The sequence below is a fragment of the Phocoena sinus genome, chromosome 2 (assembly GCF_008692025.1).
Source record: "Phocoena sinus isolate mPhoSin1 chromosome 2, mPhoSin1.pri, whole genome shotgun sequence".
Lineage (NCBI taxonomy): Eukaryota > Metazoa > Chordata > Mammalia > Artiodactyla > Phocoenidae > Phocoena > Phocoena sinus.
Genome location: NC_045764.1, coordinates 98643492 through 98667536, shown reverse-complemented (window position 1 = coordinate 98667536; position 24045 = coordinate 98643492). Strand labels below are relative to the sequence as shown.

The following is a 24045-nucleotide window of genomic DNA, read 5'->3' as shown; positions in this document are numbered from 1 at the left end:
TAGTAGACAAGTCATAGACTCGGAGAAAATATTTGCAAAAGACATAGCTGATAAAGAACTATTTCCAAAATATATAGAGAACTGTTAAAAACTCAATAATAAAAAACAGAGAGTTTGAATAAAAAATTGGCAAAAGATCTAAACAGACATCTCATCAAATATGATACAGAGATAGCAAATAAATACATGAAAAGATGGTCCATGTCATACGTCATGAGGGAAATGCAAATTAAAACAGCAATGAGGGGATTTCCCTGGTGGTCCAGTGGTTAAGACTCCACACTCCCAACGCAGGGGGGGCTGGGTCTGATCCCTGGTCAGGGAACTAGATCCCACATGTCACAACTAAGAGCTCACATGCTACAACTCAAGATCCTGAGCACTGCAACTAAAAGATCCCGCAGGTGGCAACAAAGATCCTGAGTGCCAAATAAATAAATAAATATTTAAAAAAATAAAATAAAACAGCAATGAGATACCATTACACACCTATTAGAATGATGAAAGTCCAAAACACTGACAGCACCAAAAGCTGGCAAGGATGTGGAGCAAGAGGAACTCTCATTCACTGCTGGTGGGAATGCAAAATATTACAGCCACTTTGGAAGACAGTTTGGTGGTTTCTTGTAAAATTAAATATACTCTTACCATATAATCCAGCAATCATGCTCCTTGGTATTTACCCAATAGAGTTGAAAACTTATGTCCACACAAAAACTTGCACATGGATGTTTTACAAAAGCTTTATTCACAATTGCCAGAACTTTAAGCAACCAAGATGTCCTTCAGTAGGTGAAAGGATAAATACATTATGGTATGTCCAGACAATGGAATATTATTAAGCATTCAGAAACTTACGAAAAGACATGCAGGAACCTTAAATGCATATTACTAAGTCAAAGAAGCCAATCTAAAAATGGCACATACGATATTATTCTAACTATATGATGTTCTGGAAAAGGCAAAACTATGGAGATAATAAAAAGATCAGTGGTTGCAGGGGTTGGAGGTAGTTAAGTGATGAAAGGTGGAGCATGGAGGATTTTTAGGGCAGTGAAAATATTCTGTATGATACCATAATGATGGATACATGTAATCTATAGAATGTACAAAGCCAAGAGTGAACTGTAATGTAAACTATGAACTTTGAGTGATTACGATGTGCAATGTAGGTTCATTAATTGTAACAAATGTACCCCTCTGGGGAGGGATGTTGATAATGAGGAAGACTATGCATATGTGGGTGCAGGGGGTAAATGGGAAATTCTGTACTTGCCTTCCAATTTTTCTGTGAACCGAAAACTGCTCTAAAAAAAGTCTTAAGAAAAAAAGAAAAAGAAATGAGCTGTTAAACCATGAAAAGACACAATGGAATCCAAATGCATATTAGTAAGTGAAAGAAGCCAATATGAGATGGCAACATACTAAATGATTCCAACTACATGATGTTGTGGAAAAGGCAAAACTATGGCAAGAGTAAACACATCAGAGGTTACCAGGGGTTAGAGGAAACGTAAGGATGAATAGGCAGAGCTATTCCGTATTATACTATAATGGTAGATACAAGTCATTATGCATTTGTCCAAACCCACAGAACGTACAACACCAAGAGTGACTCATCATGTAACTATGGTCTTTGGATAATAACTGATGTGTCCGTGTAAATTCCTTCATTGTAACAAATGTACTGTTGCGGTGTGGGATGTTGACAGCTGGGGGGGCTGTGCATGTGTGGGAACTCTCTGTACATTCCGCTCAATTTTGCTGCAAACTCTAAAAGTAGTCTGAAGTCAGCATAGGTAATACCGAAAAACTACATTTTTTAATCAGTTATAAAACAACCAGTAAGAGTTAATGGTATTCTTCTTGATTGTCCAATAATGTTGAAACAATGAATATATTCAAAACAAAAACGGTGATGCCCAGTAGAATAAACTTGATTAGCTAAATACAGTGACTACTTTTTCATCCTCATTTTCAATTGCCTTTGCATTAGGATACTATAGGCAGAGATGAAAGGAGGAACAAGAAAGAGGAAAATAAACCAGTGTGATGAAAGCAAAGAAATGCTACAGAAATGAGGATTTCAGATGAAGTAAAAGGGGAAAAAAGAAGGTACCAATCACAGAGATCATGGATTGGATGTGTTAACCAATTAATCAATGGTTCTATCAACTTCTGATAAAGATAAATATTTCTAAGAATAAAAAAAATGTAATGAAAAAAGTGGGACATAATAATTGAGAAAATGCTATGTGATTTTTAAAATATAAAAATACCAGCTTAGTAACAAAAATGCTTTTCAAGAGTTATGTATATAATTAGATGTTCTGCAGTTGTCAGGTACTGGGGACACCTAAGGAAAAAAAAAAAAAAAAAAGGAAATGCACCTTATTTATTCCGTGTCAGTGAGTACTGCACCTTAAAGAAGTAATATTCTTTTCTGCAAGAGGGCAAATGGATAGAGAAGACCAAAGCAATACCAAAATAGTGTGAATACTGAGCTATTTAGGTAGAGGTGAACATACAATGGCTAATGTATTTAAACCAGAATTTGGTGGTTTTGATTTTTTTGTGTGTGCCCATGGCAGCAAAAGTAGCAGAGACCTAGAAGAGGCTCCTTTCAGTGGGTCTGAAAGATGTCTGGATAGTTTAGCTTCACTCTCTTGAGGTTTACCAGTTTTTTGGTAAAAGGTCACCAATAGTCATCTTTCAGCCCAATTCAATCACCTCTTTTCAACCTTGTCTTTTCTAGTTTTTCTAGAGAAATGGCACCAAATATTATTCTCTACTTTTGGAAATTCTTGCTGATTGAGAGATTACTGGGGTTCTCATTTTTCTCCTTCCTTTGCCAATCATTGATTCTCTTGGTTCTTCAGATTCTCTATCATATATATGATTGTGGGTGTGCCTCAAGACACTTGATGACAGAACACGAAAGATGCAGACTTCTTCCAATCATTTATGCCTCAAGGAGCAGAGCTTTTAATCACAGGGTCTAATCTAGACCTTAACTATTCCACAAAACATTTTAAAATTGACTTCTGCTGTGTTTTGACAATCAATGTATTTAAAATAAAACCATCACACTTTTTGCTTCATTTTCCATCTTTCATTTGTACGACTGTTCCCCTGTATATTTTTGGAAAAGGTTTAATTTGTCCTTTTCTTCTCCTCTTAAACTTTGTATAATGAAGATCCAGTTTATCCTCAAACCTTTCCCCTAAGGCTGATGCTCAATAACCTAATTCTTAATTCTCTAGATGATTTAATATTTGGTTATACACCGTCCTGTCTTCTCCTTGATTAATGTATATATGATTCCCTTTTCAAATGAACTGCAAACACTTCAGCAATGTAATATCTTTTACATAATATACAGCTCTTAAAACTATAAACATCTGCAGAATTCTTAGTTACTGATTGAGAATTTGAAAAAAATCACTTTTTTTACCCTTTCATTTGTTGTTATAGAATTACATCTATAGAGACAATGCACATATCTCAATTTACTCTTTAAATCACTGTGAATTAGATTTACTTGCCTTATCCTCCAAGTGCAATTCTAAAAAGCGTAGGTAAGCCACAGGTGCAAATGCATCAGCTGAATGTGTGACTACTTCTGATGAATCCCTGAAATAAAAAAATGTTATAATACATTTATCTACTCTGCAAAATCTGTTTTGTGGCAAGTTGCTCCTACCAGTGACTAGAAAAGACCAAAAATCCTCATTTATTTCCACTAGTATACTATTGTATACATATTTACTACATAATTAATGATTAACATCTACTTTTAATAATCCAATATTTAATTGGGGAAAAGATTGAGAATATTAAACTTTCAAAAATAAGTAAAGACCTTTTAATCTTTATGAGGACACACAGTTCAACTTTCAGGTTCACTCAAAGATCTCCGAACAGTTTTACAACTTGAAACTTCAATTTCATTTTCACAAATTTGGTTGGTATGGGCTACCATTAAACAGTAGTGCTTTATCTTCATTATTCTTTTCATTTTCAAGAGGTAATTCATCCAGTGTTTCACACAAAATCTCAATTATCCTTCACAAAGGCAGTACTGGTGATGGTTTTAAGCTCTAGATGAACTCTTCACACTGCAATATCATTGTTATTAAAATTGATTGTCTGACATAGCAATTACCACATTCAGGTAAAACAGTATGAACTGCTTGCTGGCACCATATGGATACATGTAAATTAACTCAACTTTTATCAAAAATACCCTGTAAAGCACATATGAATAACTAAGATTATGTGTGAAGTTCTAATAACTAATTATTTTTTATTGTTGTTTATTAAGAAAGCAATAGTGTTTTTGTATTTTAACTCAAATTCTAAAAGCAGAAATTTCTCATATCTCTTTAATGCCTTAGGAACTAGTTCCAATGTTTATATTAGTACATTGTTAGCACTTTAACCATTGTTGTTCAGCAAAATAAATTCTTACTTTGATTCTTTTCCACTAATGTAAAATATTTTTGAATTAACTTTTGTAATGCAAAGTTATTTAGGGACAATAGAAGAAATCTCAAAAGACTAGGATCCGATATATTAAATTTTCATGAGCAAAATATGCTTACTTTTCACTTGAAAGATCAGATAGAGAAAAAAGTTTGATGGTTAAAAAAAAAATCAACTACTATTCATGAACCATTAGTATCAAATACGTATCTTGTTAGTGTTTTAAAAAATTACATTAAAACAGGCTTCTATGACTTTAAAAGAAAAACATTATAATCGGGATCATGAAAGAAAGTAATAACCTGCCTTCACAGACTACCTAACCGAAAAATGCCTCAATGTATAATGAGCAAGAGGAGAAAGAGAAAGAAAAGAGGAGACCCTCTTGCTTTCTACCACCTGTCTCTCTGCCTTGTTAACTCTAGTCTAGTCGTCTTGTCTATTTACTCCAGAGTTGTCTGTTCTGGTCCTATCTTGGTTCCTCAATAGATTCAAATTCTAGTTCCTGTGTATGACCTCATTCTTACATTAAATTTCAATCTCTATGTTCCCAATCCCAGCTTTGGAAACTGATCCTGAGCCTCAATAATGCCTGATGTAGGCAGCTTGGTCTTGATATCCTTGACAATGGGTACACCAAAACCATGATTAACCTGAACCAGTGATGTGTCAGTGGAAAGGGTTTCGGGCCCTCCTTTCTCTTGACAGTTATTCCCACTAGAAACAGAAGACTGACAGCAAATAGCTCACTTAACTGATACAATTACTGCATTCTGAACCAAGATTGTTATCCAGAGAAAATATACAACATTCTGAACACTAAGTGAAGAGGAATATGGTTTTTATGGATTCTATTAATTCCATAATCTCTAACTGACTAACGTCATTTCATTCAGTTATACAAAGCCAGAATCAACTGGGAGAAAGATAATAGATTCAAATAAATGGCTTTTAGCTTCAAACAGAATAATGCCACGACTGCTCTGCTTTTCTTTCATAAACTCACTTGAAACTCAACTTTCAAGAGTCTGGTTTCTGTCTGCTTCATGGATTTCTCTGAAACCTAGAGCAGAATCTGCTGGAATACCCTCAGAGAGACCCAGAAAATTAAGAAAAACTCTACAACAGCAAAAATGCTTTCCAGTTGGCTACCCTCCTCCTCTTTCCCTATTAATACAAGTAATCAGTGCAGCCCCTTCCTCTTACACAACTGAGGTTTCTCAGTAGCCAAGAGCTGGATCCCATGCTCCCTTTCACTGCTGCATTAGGCTTATCCCTAGTTACGACTTCAAAAGGGCAGCTAGCGGAGTCAGGTCTGAGTCTCTCTTCCCTGACTATAGGCTCTCTCTCAAGTTAAGAGATCAGGCCCTAACCCTCTCACTTCAAAACACTGAATTTTCTCTTGAGGCTCAGCCATGGTCTTGGTTCCTACTTCCCCTCTGAAAAGTCAACTGCACGCAGGTATTCCCCGTGGGCTCACACTTATCCTCACAAGACATTTCCAACATCATTTCTGTGAAGGCTTGCCTGACATCTTCAGACAGTGCTAGTTTTCTCCTTTATGTGCTTTGGTAATGCATTTACAGACCTTTCATAACACATCCACTGTATTATAATTATGTGTCTGTGTGCTTGTCTTCCTTCTTAGAGAGGGACCAGGTTTTGTTCATCTTTGTCTGCCTGTCTCCCCACACTCCACCTCTGGCTCAGTGCAGAATACACTGCCTTATTTTCATCCCCATTTGTTGAATAACTGTATAGTTTAACTTTGTTAAGTATCTTTACATTTACACAGTAACTACTGACACTATCAAAAACCCACACTGATTTTTCAATTACCAACCTTCACACGAATACGTACATTTTCATACATGCATACTGTATATATATGGATACATGAACATAAGCATACATGTATACCAATAACAATATATGGTTATCTCTAGCATAATAAAAATAATTATATAAATTTAAATACAAGGAAAATGGTTCATAAATTCTAATAAATTCCCAAGTGATACAGAATAGATATGAGAAGGCAGATAAGGAAAGTACTTGATTCATCCTTATGGCTAAATGCCATATTACGATGCTCTGGGCCGAGTTCTGTCTTGAATAGGTAGAAACGAGGAGTAAGTGGGGAAAATGAGAGCATAGTGTTTTAATCACAGAATTTAGTTCTTCTTTTCATCCCTCCTTCCTTCTCATTGTTTCTTCTATCCATCCATCCATCCCATACACAGCAACTCTGTAGCAGTAGTACATTAATATTGACAATTCAAATGGAAATATGGGGTTGTATCAAAGATTGACATTAAAATTGTGTTCATTAACAGTGAGAAGAAAATTATCACCTTCATTAATACATTGGGATTTTAGTTCTTACTTTATTTTCAAAATACTGGCTATATTCCCCATGTTTTAGTTCTTACTTTTGATATGCATACACATATATTTCAAAGTAAGAATTAAAAAGAAAGTAGGTTTTCTAAAAAAAAATTATTTCTTTTAGGCTGCGTTGGGTCTTCATTGCTGCGCGCGGGCTTCTCTCTAGTTGCGGCGAGCAGGGGGTGGCACTCTGTTGTGGTGCGCGAGCTTCTCACTGCGGTGACTTGTTGCATAGCATAGGTCCTAGGTGCGCAGGCTCAGTAGTCGTGGCTCACGGACTCTAGAGCGCAGGCTCAGCAGTTGTGGCTCACGGGCTTAGTTGCTCCGCGGCATGTGGGATCTTCCTAGACCAGGGCTCGAACCCATGTACCCTGCATTGGCAGGTGGATTCTTAACCACTGCGCCACCAGGGACACCGAGAAAGTAGGTTTTTTATTTGAGGACCTACAGTTGTCCTCTTTTCTTAAAGACTAGGCTGCAATTCTTTTTGTCAAGGCTCCTCAGGAAAAACCCCTCATTTTCTGATCTAAAAATTTGCATCTAGAGGTGAATAGTCACATCCTAATTGATGTGAAAAGTAAACTGTAAAATGTTCTAGTCAAAAATTTAAAAGATTACTTCCACACAAAGACTGTTATACCAGTGTTTCCTACAAGATTTTAAAAATGTTAGTTGGAATTTGGGGCAAAATGTATCTCATAATAAACTTCTAGAACCACCCTAATTTGTCTAAATTATTTCATTATGCAAGAGATTCTATCTGTGTTTTTGAAAAAAAAAACACACCTAATTATAATCAAATCATTTTGCATGCAAAAGTTTTTTTTTTTCTCCTCATAGTCTCCTTTTCTAACATAAAATTTGAATTAGACATTTAAAAGGGGATTCCTAATAATCAACTAGTTGTATGCTAACTGTGGAAGATCACTACTATGTCAAATATAACAGGAGAAATTATTAACTTTGTCCCCCCAAACACATTCTAACTGACAGGATCCAGTATGATTAACTGTCAATTGTTAACAAGTAGTTACCTGGTCTAAACTTATCTTTTAATTGTGTCACATGGAAAACTATCTCTAAATAAAATAACTTTAATTTATATACAGTTTTAGAATGTGCAATGCATATTCATTCACATCATCACATTTACTGCTTATCAGATAGGTATGATAAGGACATTTTCTATTTTAAAGAGAAGGAAAGATTTTGTATATAGTAGGTGACATTCTTTTTCCATTCAACTACTACAAGCTCTAGTTATAACCTAAGAAAGGAATACATAAAAGTGAAATAGGATATTTAAAACTAAACAATAAATGAAAAATTAATTCCACGATATTTAACATTTATCAGTGCCTACTACTGTGTGTTCTGAGAGTTCAGATATGAGGACAAGCACTGGAAGTAGTAACAACCAAAGCCTTTAAAATTGGAAGGATTTAGCAAAGTGGGGATAAATGGGAAGGCAATCTAGCGAAAAGAAATCGAATAAGAAAGTTATGAAGCTGAGGTGAGGCAGAGCCTATGAAGAAAAAAAATCAAAGAACACGCTTAAGCATCAGAATCAGATTAGTGAGTAGCTGATAACTGAGTAAGAAAGAAATGTCAGTTCTTCCCCTTCTGTTCTCAAGGTACGCACTCGTATGTTAGCACTTCCAGTATTGCTGATTTGCCTCTCCATTCTTTTTGTTTTGTTTTGTTTTGTTTTGTTTTGTTTTTTTGCGGTACGTGGGCCTCTCACCGTCGCGGCCTCTCCCATTGCGGAGCACAGGCTCCACACGCGCAGGCTCAGCGGCCACGGCTCACGGGCCCAGCCGCTCCGCGGCACGTGGGATCCTCCCGGACTGGGGCACAAACCCGCGTCCCCTGCATCGGCAGGCGGACTCCCAACCACTGCGCCACCAGGGAAGCCCTGCCTCTCCATTCTTACTGAAGAACTTTTACAGAGTAGGGTGGCAGCTTGCAGACTTCCACCCACATAATTATCCTCAACAAATGATTATCCAGTTCAATTGAACGGCTCATTTTGGCACTAGAGGGTTCTAATACACCTTCCCTGACATCCTTCTCTTCAACAGCATGATTAACTCCCATCATGTCATTGCCTCAGTCAGGTTGAGGTTTCTCTATCTGCACAATGATGAGGTGAAAGATTCATTTTTCAGGTCTAAAGTACTATGATAAATAAACCTTATGGTTATGTAGTGTAAAGCAGCACATTTCTTATAATTCTATGTTGTCCATAAAGAGTTCTGGGTGCTCCAGGACCTCAAGTTGTCCAATAAACAGGAAGAGGATTATTCTTTGGCCTTCTTTCTCTTATTGAGCTTTTTATTTTTTTCTAATTTGGTTAGTCTAATAAGTATATTGCAAGTTTCCTATTATACTATAATTTCACCCTAGCATGGAAATGTTTTTCTTAAGTAACCAAACACTATTATTTCATAGAAGTAATACCTAAGGCACAGTTCATTCAATGAATTGTTTTGTGATCACTGAAGCCAGAAGAAATACTTCTGGTTTATGAACTTATTCTTCTGACTCTTATCCTCTATCATTTTGTGTCACAATTTCATGCAGATGTGTCTTCCTCCCACCCTTTTGGAGACAGGAACTATGTTTCAACATCAGTGGTGCCCAGTAGAATGCTTTAGACATAATAGGTACTTGATATATATTTGCCAAATATATTATTATTATGTTCGATGATTATTAATGGAAAACAAGTTAGAAGAGATGAGAGAAGCAAGAGTGGGTGAATATTTTGCACAGGGTAATGAAAAGGTCTTGGCTATGTTTCCCAAGATAAATGTAACTTTTAGAAAATTCACCTGGAGTTGTCTTAACTTCTTAGAACATTCTTTCCCTCATTATTAATATGTACAAAGAAGTCACCTTTCAGTGTTGAAAATATTAAAGCTGTCCATTCGATACAAGATTCTAGTCTTTCATCAGTTGAGGTTTCTGAAATCAAGCATAATTCTGACAACCTTTTCAAGAAGCTGAAGAGCTTAGTAAAAGCAAATAAAGTGCTCTCTTAGCATATGAGAGGAGTGATATAAATTAGAGTATGGATAATAATGTTAACAAACTGAAGAAAGTTCCTATTTTTTGCTACACGAATTTTAACAATTTATGGCAAAGAAATCACACTATTCACCATAAAACAGAATTCATTCAAAAACAAAGTTTATATGTAAAAATAACCCCAAATAATTGAAGAGAAATGTTTAGTATTACCATTCTAAGTTATTAAAGCCAAGAAAAAGGAAAAAGAGAACGGAGTTAATGGAACCCACAGGCTACTGATGTGGCAGTTTATCAAATGTAGCTGTAATGAAAGATAAATAACACAGGCAATTCACACTTCATGAAAGGATAAAAGTGTCAGTGTGTAGGTACCAGTTTTACTGCAGGCCATAATCAGCAAGTAAATGAAAGTGCAATGTCTAAAAAGTTTATAGGCTTCTATGAAGGCCTCGTCTTGTCATGTATTGATTTAGGTATTCAGACGACTTCACTGGTATTAAACAAATTGAGTGTTTGTGAACTTGGAGGACATGTTCTATTTCTCTTAACAAAAGTTGCCTCCAGCTTAATGTTACATTGCTTCCATCACTTAAATTTGAGGAAGGGGAAGAAAATGCTGAAATGATATCTTACACAATTATTTTCTTCTTAAATAGAGGGCAGTCCAAAGTGAACGTTTCATACTCTCCACCTTCTCCACAAACATGGACTCCGTACTTCTTAGAAAGCTGAAAATAGGGGAAAAAAAGAAAAAGAAGGAAAGTAACAGGAATCTTAAAATTAGTTAGCAAAAATGCTCACTTAACTTATTTTGTCCTAAAAAATATCCATGCCAGAAACTTTAATTCCAAAATAGATGGTGAGCTACAGGAAAATAACTGTGTATTTCTGCTTAAAATATGTGTTTAAAACCATATGAAAAATGTTATCATAAAGCATGGCATTTTTAATAATCACCAAACCCTTATAAAAAGATGTAAGGGACCAACATTTTTGTGTATAATGAGAAAGCTTAAAGATTACTATAAAGTTTAGGAATGCCACTAGCTTTAGCTTCAAAGGGAGGCTAAGGGGGAAAGATACTAAGTAATTATGTAGTAAATGAGGATATATGCAGCCAAACTGTGCTTTCCCCTGCCCTTTGACCTATATGTAGAAGGGGAAAAAATGTTGTGTTTAGAGCATTTCTCAGAGACACAGAGAATGTAATCTAAGGCCTTTCCTTGGGCCTGCGCACACAAAGAAGCCATAAACATGGTTATTATGCTTAAGGTTATTACTAATAGTAAAGTTCCAAGGGTATCAAGAACTAATGAAGTTCCAACGCTGCAGACAAGCCCTAGGAAAGTATAACTCCCAGAAAGGTTGGGATAGCTTATAATGTTGTCTGATTAAACCTGAAATTAAAACACACAAATAAATAAGCAAAGAAACAAAAAAATTCCCTGTGCTTTGCATTGAATATAAGCTGTGTTATTTAAATGATACTGAGAGTAAAATCATCTCTTATCTGGTTGGTACATGGCTGGAATCAGTGCTGGGGAGCACTCTCACTGGCTGTGCCACAGAATCTTTCTGCTCTTGTGTGGAGGCTTTAGCACTATGATCCCATCTCCTTCATTCTGAATTTCATAGCTTTCCCTGCTTACAGTCTCTCCCAGCCCAAAGGAAGAGTGACTCCATTGATGTTCTCTGTTACTGCCAGTGCTGGGACTGTGGCCTAAGTCTTTGGTTTTACCTGCACAGTTACACATTTATTTATTTGGTTATTTTTGTGGTTGTGCTACCATTCGAAATCCATTACATTTCAACTATTGACTACATACCCTTCGGGATTTAAAGCATACATCTATGAAAATTCTACTACTCCCTCTAAGCATCAATAGTAATGTGGATGACCTGTAAAGGCAAACAGCAAGAAAAGTGAAGGAAAGAAAATGGGGTGGCATTTTCTATAAGAACTCACATGAGCAAAGTGGATAAATGAAGTAGGGAATCAGCAAGGCAGAAGTACGGCAGCTGGTCCTTATGAGCGGATAACAGGAATACATTACCATGGTAAACCAAATTAAATTAATGTCTGCTTTGCAATAAAAAATGTAGGAATAATAATGGGATGTGGATTTCAGGGGTGTTTCCTCGTTCTGTCAGCTGGCGCCTGACCCCTTCTGTGCTGATCTCCCTTCACTGGCCTTCCCATTCTAGCAACTGTCTACCAAGTGAACCTTCTACTCTCACCTTTATGGACAGTCTTCTTATGTGGGAGTATACCTTAACAATCACTGGCTTCCTTTTATTAGAAAATGTTTCACTGAAGCTTTGCAAAACTTCTATAATCTACCACCAAAGAATAACTGGATTTTTAAAAATTAAAGTTGGCATGGCTGTTATCCTACTGATATCCTTCTATTAGTCCCTAGTAAAAGTAATGCGAGATGCTATGTTAATCCAACGTAGTACTAGGAAATCTAAAATATGGATGCATCCAGTGATATTTCCAGTTCATGTAAAATATTTCCATAATATTCATCCAATCAGTTCTTCAACAAATATTTATTTAACAGTGATTATTTGGCAGGCCTTGCTAGATGAAAAAGATCCAAAAGTAAACAAGACAATGTCCCTGGTCTCCGGAAGCTTCCTAAATATACTGCACCTTATATTTTAATACCACAATATGATGAAACAGTGATGTCGCTTCTATAAATAATATGTGCAATCTCTTCTCCCCACTACTACTGGTTCACCAGCATGGACACAGATTCCAAGTAAAGAAATTTGGGTAAAGAGCCCAGTGGTTTTTATGGCTGATGAACCAAGAAGTAGTCTGTGAATCCTTAGGATGTCTTTTGCAGCCCCTCTAAACTCTACTAGCTTCAAGCTCTAGTAGACGCAAGTATCTAGAAAATTCGATCTTTATTGGCTGACTTTTAGCCAGTTCCAAGTCCCTTTGATGTCCTGAGAGACCTCAAGAAGCAAAGTTTATGCTAGCCACTTTCTTTAAGCCATTTTCTTTATCTAAGACGTAGCACCCTGTTAGAAAGCAACATCCAGGTAGAACAAAAGCATGATGTATGCATGTGATAAAAAAAGGGTCAGTTTAGGTAGTAGAGAATTCAGATGTGTACATTCCAGAGACATATTTGTGGTACACAACATTCAATTTACTTTTCTAAAACATGTAGGATAGTGTTACTCATATCTACACTATTCACAGAAAGTAGCAACTTTATTCTAACATGTTTCAGGTCTGTGTTTGGGTTTCAACTCCAAATTAGCATTACTGTATGCCAGCACTTAATCACTCCAAATACAGTTTTTGCAGTTCACTTTGATAAGTTTCTCTGTTGATTTCATTGTAATTGAAAATACTAAATAGGTAACAGTTTTTCTAAGGTTTAGTTTCTCACTGAATTATCATGATTCTTTCCATAATTTAAGTACAAACGATAGCAATCTATATTGAAAAATAAAAAATATTTTTCATATTGCTATTTGACCATTAAGGTCTAATGTCCATTAATTATTAAAACATTGTTAAATAGTTTCAGTTAGTATGTAAAAAGTGGAAGTAGACAGTTGTTATCACCGTAACACCAAAAACATGCCAGATAGGCTACAGAGCCATGCCTTTGTGTTTTACCTACAGAGATCCAAGAATGCAAAGAAGTCTGGATGAACTAACTGCAGATCAGGGTAAGCCTTTCCTAGATGAGTGAAGATCCATGGTCACTTTCCTAATGGGGGAACAGACAGAGTAGAAGCAAATCTCCATAGATGAGGGACGTCTATCAGTGTATACAAAAAGCCAAACTCTTATGGCCATCTGTGGACCTCTGTGATGGACTATTAAGAGTCCTGAGGAGACCCAGGGAGTGTGTATAGCCTGCCAGTTCTTTTTCACAGTCTTAACTAAGTGTACACAGTAGCTACATGCAGAGAGCTAGGGCCAGGGCAGAAAAGGGGAGAGAGATCCCTTTGAGAACACCTGCCCATCAAGTCTTTTCTACTGAACTTTCACTGTACCAAGGACTGGTGACAGGGCAGGAAGACAGAGAGATTTCAGCCAAGACTTGGAAAGCCAGAGAGGAGGCAGGGAAAGGCCAACAGCAGTAAGCCCTTGAAAAGGCAAAAAAAAAAAAAAAAAAAAAAAAACAAAAAAAAAAACTGGTAGCAGGACTTTAAAGCAGGGGGACGGGGTAGGAGGGAGAAGGAGAGAGAGATCTCTAGACTCACTGGAGCACAGATCACATGCCCTGATAAAGGGAGAGACCTTATCCTGCTTTCAAAACATTTCAAACACGTAGCAAACTGAAACAACTCAAACCAGACCCAGCTCAACTGGAGATCAGACTAAAGAGAATAAACACCACAAACTAGCTGTCAGACAGAGGAAGGGGTGTGACTTTTCTGGAGTGAATATTTACTTCAGTCTCTACTGTTCTTTTTTATTCAATATCTACCACAATATATATAAAACAAATTAGATGAACAGTGAAAAAGTTAAAAATGTGACCTGTAATCAAGAGAAAAACAAACAAAACAGAAAGAGACCCACACATTAACCAAATATTGAACCCAGTAGATAATGACTTTAAACATAACGACTATAAATACATTAAAGATTTACTGGAAAAGATAGACAAAATTTGTGAACAGAGAGTAATTTTAGCACAGTTGGAAAACTAGGGATAGACAGCTGTAGGTTCATATTCTAGCTCCAGCACTTACTGAGTACTGGACCCGGGATGAACTGATTAAGTTCTCTGAATTTCCATTTCCCTAGGTAATACCTGCCCTTCGGGGGATGTTGTATTAGAAGATATAATACATACAAAGCTTTTAACCCAGTGCCTAGTGCACAGGAAGCAGTCGACATATGTTATCTTTTCTCTATTAATTTGCTATTCCCTTGGACCTTCTGCTCTTTATCTATATACTCCCATCTTTGAGGACCATGACCCCTACTGTATCTATTACCTCTACTGCAAATGGCTCTCAAAGTGAAAACCCTAGCCATCAATCTCTCTCCCATGTATTCGCTCCCCCCATAACAAACGTTTATTGAGTGTTTTACTTGGGAGCATTGTTGTCTTACTTCAACGTGAATAAAACACAGTTCTTTATTTTTTCCTCAAAACCTTCTCTGCCTGCTCAATTTCTGTTCAATCAAGCTTAAAATACTGGAGTAGAACTTAATTCCTTCCTTTCCTTCTGCCACACAGCCTACATTTTAAAATTTTCATGAATTCATTTATTGAATCTACAAATATTCACTCAGTACTTATTACGTGCCAGATGCTCTTCTATACACTAGGCATATGGCAGTGAATGAGAAAATGTACGCACTCCCTTCCATTCTAACATCCTTACTGATCACTTTGCACTTGAACTATTACAATAATCTCTTGTCTTCCTGCTTTATATTCACCCCTCCCAATCTACCCTACATGTTATCAACACACTAACTTTCCTTGACAATATGAGATGGCATTCATCCACTCAAAAACTTTTGGTGTTTGACCATTGCCTATTCAATGGAAATCAAGCTCTGTAAACTGAGAGTCAAAGACTTCAGCCATTTGGTCCCATCATTCACAAGAATACCAAGACATAAAGCTAATACACTGAATGGGAAAATAAAGTAAAATAAAGATTCAAAAGAATCTTGACTGGCTGAAAAAAAACCCCAAAAGATTAAATCTTAAAAAGTGAAATATAATGTGATAAACATAAACCCCAACAGGCAATTTCCTTCTCTTCAACTTATAGAAATCACTCTTATTATTGCCTGTGGGATTGTCCTATGCTGCCTTGTGACATATTTCTGTATTGCATTACTATGTACCCCTTGAATTTAAATGTTTCTCATGAGACTATAAGTTTCTAAATTTCTTAAACCCTCTCATAATTTTTTCCTAGCAGTGTGCAGCACATAGTACACAATGACCAAATGGCTGTCTTCTCCATGGTTCAGATACCCTGTATACTTCCAGAAAAGGGTCCAATTGGCATGTACTGACAGGTATAGTTTCAGACACAATCCCAAACAGAATTATCAAGTAAAAGGGAGGAGTGATACCGAGCAGGGCCCTGTGGGCCTTCTGGGCACAAAGCCTTTCTGTGTCTCCCATTTCTGTGATTACAGGAAATAGCTTTCATTCAGCCTCCATGACCTTCCCTGAGTTCCAACATGCAGATTCAAGCAGTTGTTAATTAGGGAAGGGAGGGGATATGAGACAAGGGAGAAACAAAACAGTCAAGAGAAACAATAGTGCAGCCTTGGCACAAGGTCCTGGTTCCCCATCAAAGGATACACACAATAATATCTTTGAGCTGTTTTGCAGATACTGAAATCCCCTCCAGGTGGGAGAAGTTAACGGTTAACGATGGTATGCTGCCCACAAGCATGCAGACCCCAGACCAGTTGGAACCTGAAGGTTGATGAGGCTGACTCCTACTTACCTTACCACCAACCCATCAGAAGAATGTCCACGAGCTGATCACACCCTCTTTGAACCATTACTATAAAACTTCTCACTATCCTCTCCAAGTTGGGACACATAGCTTTTCGAGGCAGGAGCCCACTGTGTCTCCCTTTGTCTGGCAAAGTAATAAAGCTATCCTTTTCTACTTCACCCAAATCTCTGTCTCCGAGATTTGATTCGGCACCAGTGTACGGAGAAGCTGAGCTTTCGGCATCAGGAGAAAGTTACTAATTGCTTTTTCTATATCGTTAGAAATAGGACAAAAATTTTCTACTTTTGGAACTCTAAAACTGAATAAAATTTACACATGGTTGTCAATGTTTTTCTTATCTGATTACCCACTGAATCAGGGATGTCACTATTTTTCCCCCTGTTTTTAACCATTTGGGGAATGTTATATAGAAAAAGATTCAGATCAGATGGCCACTGGATATGATTAATACAGCTGTTATTCTGTCTGACATCAGTCAAACTGGTCCCATCCTTTGTATAAATACAAAGGTATAAAGCTAACACATCAATAAAATAAAATAAAATTTCAAAAGGATCTTGACCAGCTGAAAAGAAATATGTTGCTGTTTTCTAACCAGTTAAATTATTTTTGACAAAATAATAAGATCATTTTTTACTTATTTCACATTATAATTTCCATTGTATACAAGTATATTCCTTGCTTCACATATATCTAAATTGTGCTGTGTTCTCTTTTGGATAAAATTTTTATGGAAGGTGAACATTAATTTTCCAACTAACTATTGTTAAGATAAGCTTTCTAAAACACATTTTGAACAGATGTGGCCAACTTGGGTCATTTCATGGCTTATAAGAATGCCTTGGAGTCTGAGCATTTAAAAAGTGAATTCCTAGTAAATGAAAAGGAAATTACTTATATGATTCTATTTTTTCTGGCACATTTATTCATACAGATAAATATTCATATTCATAATAACTCCATTTGAGCTCTACTAATTATTGAACTGAAAAGGTTATAGGCATCATGATTTCCCTGTTTAATTTTTTTATCCTTTTAAAAGACTGTAATACCGTAATTGTGAGAATTTCTTATTAAATCAAGATATTTTTTCTTTTAAACCTACCTCATTTGCTGTTACTAATCTTAAAACTGACAAAAAAAAGAAAAGGCCAAATGAAATTGCACTTCCCTCATCCCTCCTACCACCTAGAGAAAACCATGAGGTTTAAAAAACTCACAATTTCATTTTATAAATGATGTATTTAACATACAAAATAATTTCATGCTGCATATATTCATTCATGGCACTTATTAAAGAAGTATTTATTGAATGTCTACGGTAGGTCTGGCATTGTTTTAAGTGCTGGGGATAACAATAGGAGCACACATAAATTCTGCATAAAACAGCTTACTGTCTGGAGGTACAGACATAAAGTTAAATAAGCAATTACAATAAAGGGTAGGGATTGCTTTGGTGGATGCATGAGATGCGGTGGGAGTATAAAGCAGGGGACCTAACTGGAAGGAACTCAAAAGGCTTCTCAAAGAATCTGCAGGATGAGTTAACCAGGAAAGTCTGGGGAGAGAGAGAGGGAAAGAGAAAGAGAAAGAGGGAGAGGGAGAGGGAGAGGGGAGAGAGAGAGAGAAGGCAGGAGAGAAGAAAACTGTTCCAGAAGGAACAGCATGTGTTAAGTCCCAGAGCACACGATGGGTACTAGAAATTGAAGTAAGTTTGGCATAGCTGAAACAACTAGACGAGTAATAGTGGAGAGGTGAGGCTGAAAAACTAGAAAGAGGACAGATGTTATGGGGCTTCATATGCCATACTAAGTTATTATCCTCAGATCATTGAGAACCCATGAGGATGTTTTAAACAGAAAACTGACCTGATCTCATTTGTCTTTTAGAAACATCATTCTGGCTGCACAGTGGAGAATGGGCTGGAGGGCAGTAAGTCAAGAAGCAGAAAGAACTGAGAAGTTGCTGGAGGAATCTAGGCAGGAGGTAAAGCTTTCCTGAACTGGAGAAGTAGCAGTGAGGATGGAGAGGAGAGGGCAAGTATTTTGAGAGAGATTTTCTAGGCTGAAATAAGTGACTGGAGAAGTGAAGAAAGTTTAAAAAAAGTAAGAAAAATTCCCAGCTTTCTGCATTGGGAAACTGGATGGATGGTGGTCCTGTTTACTGGTTTTTAGTGTAAGTAGCAATGTGCTGGGACACTGTCTAATGACCTTATCTTTTTCAAATTTTATGTAGCATGTGATACAACTGATGTCTCAAATCTTTGTGATTATTTTCCTTAGGCTTCCATGTTACTGTATTTACTAAGTTATTGCTGGGCTTCTCCAACTCCTTTCCCTCCTGCTGCTCCTAAATTATAAATAGCCCTCATGATTCTCTCTATAGTCTTCTTTATCAATTTATTCCCTCAGATAGCTTATGCAGTCCATGGGTTCAACCATCACCTTTGTTATTCTGCTGCTGCAAATAGGAACACTGTCACTACTAATTAAAGACAATTTGCTTTATGCCTTAAAGTTAAGAAAATGATGAAATTATCTTATTTAATCTTCAAAATAACTTTTAAGAATAAAAAAGAGCATCTGCTCTGAAATCAGATAGACTTAAAGCATAAATTCCGGTTCTGCAACTTCCCAGCTCTGTGACTCTGGAAAAGTAACTCACCCTCTAAGTGATTCCTCATCTGTAAAATGTAAACATTAGTAGTAGCAACGTCATAGGCTTGTTAGATGGTTAAATAAAATAATGCATAAAAAGCACTTAGCACAGAGTATGGCACTTAGTAAGCACTTAGTAAATACACAGCTTAACTATAAAAGTAGGTAAAGCACATACTGTAGTGAGGCACAGTGAAAGCAGCATTGCATAACTGATTAAAAGCAGTAGCTTTGGAGACACACTGCCCTTGGTTCAAATCCTAGCTCTGTCACTTTGTAGCTACGTGATCCTAGGTCATGCAAACTCTCGGAGCCTCAGATTACTGATCTGTACAATGGAGATGACAACAGCATCTACCTCATAGGAGTGCTGTTTTCAGTAATAAAACCATGTGAAAAAAAAAGTCTAATATACTACACAGCATATAATATATACTCAATGAAATGGCTACTAATTTTATTTTTTCCCTTTTCCAGAGGTGAAAACTAGGTTGATTTGCAAAGGTTATGTAGCTTAGAACTAAACAAACCCAGAATTTAAAGTTGTGTCCTGACTCTGATAAATAACAAACCTTAGTCTTTAGCCTGAACATCTCAATTGTGTGCCAACCTCATAGTTTAAAAACATATGCCTTTGGTTTATATGTTATAATTTAAAACTCAGTATGTTTAAGACCAAGCTTATCATGTTCTTTCTCAACCCTGTTCTCTTCTGCAAAAATGTGTGCTTCTAATTTCCCCAATCATTACGTGTGGATTAATCTTTGATTCTTCCTTTTCCAGCTTCTGGCCATTTGGTGCTAGTTTCTTTTTCATTCTTCCATCAAAATCTTTCTTTTAGTTTTGTTCTCTCTCTCCATCCTACTGTCAGCGGTTTCATGCTCTAAGCCCTCACACCTGTTTCCTATAAGAGCACCTTAGACTCTTTTTCATTTCCAATTTCTTCTACTCCCAATCCAAGAATACTACTGCCAGACTAAATTTCCTGAGATATATTTTAATAATATAAATCCTTGTTGATGAGCCTTCTATATCTTGCTATTTCTTATCCCAAATCGCTTGGTCCATCTCTCAGGGCCCTTTATGATTGGGTCCTAAATTCCCACCTCACCTTTTTCTTATTAATCTACCAATACCAGCTCTTAGTTTCATTTAAAACAAGTTCCTCATTGTCCCTGCATGTCTTCTTGCCAAGGAATCTTCTTCATATTGATTCACTTTGTTGCCACCACCCATGTAAATTTCATCCATCCTTCAGACCAGTTTAAGTGCTGAGGCTTCCATGACATCGCCTTCAGCTACTCTAGGTCATGTGGTCATCTTCCGTGTCTTAGGTCCCAATTACATTTATAGCAAATACCAATTTGGCTTTATATGATCCAAGTTATTAGAGTCCTCCCCTCATTTACAAAACTCTAAGTTCCATGAAAAATAACTCTTTGACTTACTTTGTACCCCTTATAGAAGCCAGCATAGAACTGAGCACATAAGAAGTCCTTACAAATACTTATCACTCAGTTCTATTAGTACCACATGACACTGGCAGTTAAGAGTTCTTCTATAAAACACAATCAGAGAAATGTGAGGGACAGGTTCAAGGTCATATATTAGAACAGCCACTAAGTATGGAGGACTTTCACCTCTTCTCTTTAACTACAGCTATTAATGGGCACTACTTACTGCCAGGTCAAATTCCTTAAACTACACCTTTCAGAACTTTAGTCCCTTTCTCTAAATCCTGCAGTTAGTCCTCATTGTTTAGATAATTAAATCCACACTTCAGTATTCAAAATCTCTCACGATATGGCTTTGACTTCTTTTTTCAGCTTCCTCTCCCAGTACTCAAAATATACTCCAAACAGTTCAGCCAGTCAAAAATCCTATCCATTCTTAAAGTCCAGTATGGCTGTCAATTTATCTCTGAATTTACTCAGAATTCTCTCAACAACATATAATTTTCTTTGAAATTCTATGGTACATATTTTTTACTTTTTTAAGAATACATTTTAATACACCTAGTAATTTATATTTATAATAGTCACTGGACTCAACCATAAAATTCCACATATCCTTCCAACTCAGTTGTGTTCAAAATCTCCCCTCAAGGAAGTTCTACCTCCTCTTGACTTTCAAGGTCAGTTAAAGGTGTTCTTTCCCATAAAGTTAGCAGTACAGGGAACAAGGCTTAAAATTCTGTCTCTCTCACCCACACTATCAAATCAACTTTAGTGAAATTCTCTTTATCTTTTGCTTTTTAAGTGAGAGGTAGCTTGGATTGTAAATTGTTCTTTTGTCAAACCCATAAGGAAGACAAGCTAACTCATATAAAACAGAACTTGAAATACAGCTTTAAGCTTGAAATCAGCATTGCACATATCTGGCTTTAGCTCTTATAGCACCCAGCTGAGTGATATACTCCTTAGTATATATCTACTTACCTTTGACTCAAGGCTAGAAGTCCAATTTCCCAATTCTATGTGAATAGTTCTGGAAAAAGCAACCAATTCTATATATTCACAATTTTTATATAATATGGTTTCATTCTTCCATTTAGCAGACAACTTTTACTTGGATGATCTTAAGAAATCTCTTGATTAAAGAGTAACTGCTTCTGGTAAAGACAGTGGATTGAATCCATGCATCTACTCTCACCCCCTTCTAAAACCTTCATGGGAGGTATTTCATAAAATGGCATAAACTCAAAAAGATGCAGAAAAGCAGAGAGCAAGTGACAGGATCAACAAATTTAATAGAACCAAGAACACTGGGTCCTAGGCCGACCGACAGTGGAGAATGCAGAGGACCAAACCAATTTACACAGTAAAATAACTCCTTCCTCTAAAACAATAAGGTAATGAGTTTGTGGCACTGGGTACCTCTGGAAGTAAAGGGAAAATGTGAGAAGGACACCAAAATAAGAAGGGTTGATTGGCAGTGTGTTTAACAAGCAGTCAGATCCCCAGATCCTTTCACTCTAGGCTGGCAACTGCCTCTCCTCCACCATGGCAGAACATTGAAGGTTTATTCTCAGCAGAGGGTGAGACAGAGGAACTAGCCTGGGAGAAAAGAGACACAGCTGAGGGCAGAGGTACTATAATAAAAACAGAGGGATTCAGTTAATGTATGCACACAAGATTCGGAGACCTCTAGCATTTTCCTTGTTCAACTCCCAGAAAACAAAACAAACAAAAAAACCCTGCAGCATGCATTCACTTCAAGAGCAGACTGGAGAATCCTTTTCTTTGAAATCTAACTAGCTCAGATTAAATGACCTAGATATACTTCCCTGTAGTGAAACTCAAGGTCACAAAGCTCCATCCACACACTTAGTGCTTACCACAAAAATTTTAGGTCCCTACTCTTAAATATGAGTGGAACACCGAAGATTAGCAGAAACATCTCTAAAATGAAAGTTAGAGACACCAAAGTAAACAATGGAGAAAAAGGACTATGCAGGAGAGAAGAAAAATTCTAATAAGGATAAAGTATTATAGATTAGAAAAAGAACATTCAGAGAACAAAAATAAGTTTTTAGAAATTAAAAATAAGATATGAAAAAACTCAATTAAAATTTTTGAAGGTAAAATTGAGAAAGCCTCCCAGAAAGGGGAAAAAATGTAGGTAAAAATTAAAAGACATCTAAATAATAGGAATTCAAAGAAGCAAAATCAAAGGGGAGGTAAACACCAGTGAAGTAATTCAAGGAAATTTCCCAGAACTGAAATTTTCAAGCTGAAAATTCTACCTGTCTCAGCACGATGGATAAAAATATGCACACCCAAGACACAGCACATAAGACTTTACAATTCTTGGGGCAATAGAAATATCTTACATACTCTTACAGAGAGATGGAGAGAGAAATAAATAAGGTTGCATACAAATAGTCAGGAATTAGAATGACTTTAGGCTTCTCAACAGCATATACCAACTGCAAGGGAATGAAGCAATACTATCAAGATCCAGAAGGGAAAATATTCCAAAAATAGAATTTATGACCTGCTGAAGAACCAATCAAATGCAAGGAAAGAATGAAGACATTTATAGATATGCAGTGTCTCAAAACACTTACCTCCTGTGGACCATTTATTAAAATCTTATAGAGAATGTGCTTCACAAAAATGAGAATAAAACAAAGAAAAAGGAAGATGCTGGATCCAGGAAATGAGGGCTTCAACAAAGAAGAAAGGTAAAGGGTTCTCCAGGATTATGAGGAGATGATAGGATGACAGTCTCATAACATAGAAGGAAACTGGCCCAGATTACATACAGGTCAGAGGGCCCTGGAAACGACTTCAGGAGGAGGAAACTGAGTACTTAACATGTCTGAACATCTGGCTAAGAGACTAGAAAATTGGCAGTGAGTACAGCACTGAATTAGTGATTGGTACACGGAATACTAAATAAGTGAATAAAACAAGACAATTATTAATTCAAATGAAAAAATAAAAAGTTGTACAGGAAAGGTTTATTACCAGAGTTTATTATCTAACTCAGCTGTGTTTTGAATTTTCATAGTTATCGTAATTTAAACACTGACTATTCATCCAACTGGAATTGCAATATAACTGTATGGGAAGATGGAATGAGGGAAAGAGTACACATATGTGATGGAGGCAAAGGGAGTAAAGATAGATAAATCTGTATAATCTAGAGTGAGCAGTCAACAAATAGTTCTAGAATTGGGGGAAATCATGAAGTAATACATAGACATGGAGGTAAAAATCAACTATAAGAGATGAAAGTAAGATGGTGATATGAGTGAGAGGCAGGAAAGACTCAGAGGGTTGCTTCCCATAGCAAAGTTTGAAGGACCATTTGAGAGTATTAACTTTGACAAACATTGTAAAATATCACAAAATAGGAATACTCTTAACAAACATTTAAATAACGGCCCAAAACCTTTAAAATTTGATGTAATTTTCATATTAAAATTCATCTTCTTTTTTTGAACAGTGAGAAAATAATCCTTGGGGAAAAAAGCACAAAAGATAAAATGATTTTT

The 24045-nt window shown here is 36.5% G+C and overlaps 1 protein-coding gene across 6 annotated transcripts in view; it reads right to left on the bottom strand.

Annotated features, from left to right (window-relative positions):
* Positions 1 to 24045, bottom strand: part of DPH6 (diphthamine biosynthesis 6) — a 465669-nt gene that overhangs the window by 286404 nt on the left and 155220 nt on the right. For 5 of the 6 annotated variants that reach the window (XM_032623457.1, XM_032623458.1, XM_032623459.1 and 2 more), the window contains 2 exons: positions 10540 to 10634; positions 3546 to 3633 (listed from right to left, as the gene is read on the bottom strand). In XM_032623457.1, coding sequence (XP_032479348.1) covers positions 3546 to 3633; positions 10540 to 10634 — 183 coding nt within the window. Of the gene's footprint in view, positions 1 to 729; positions 2357 to 3545; positions 3634 to 10539; positions 10635 to 24045 lie in introns of those variants that run through there. The other variant, XM_032623462.1, reaches the window with a different exon arrangement.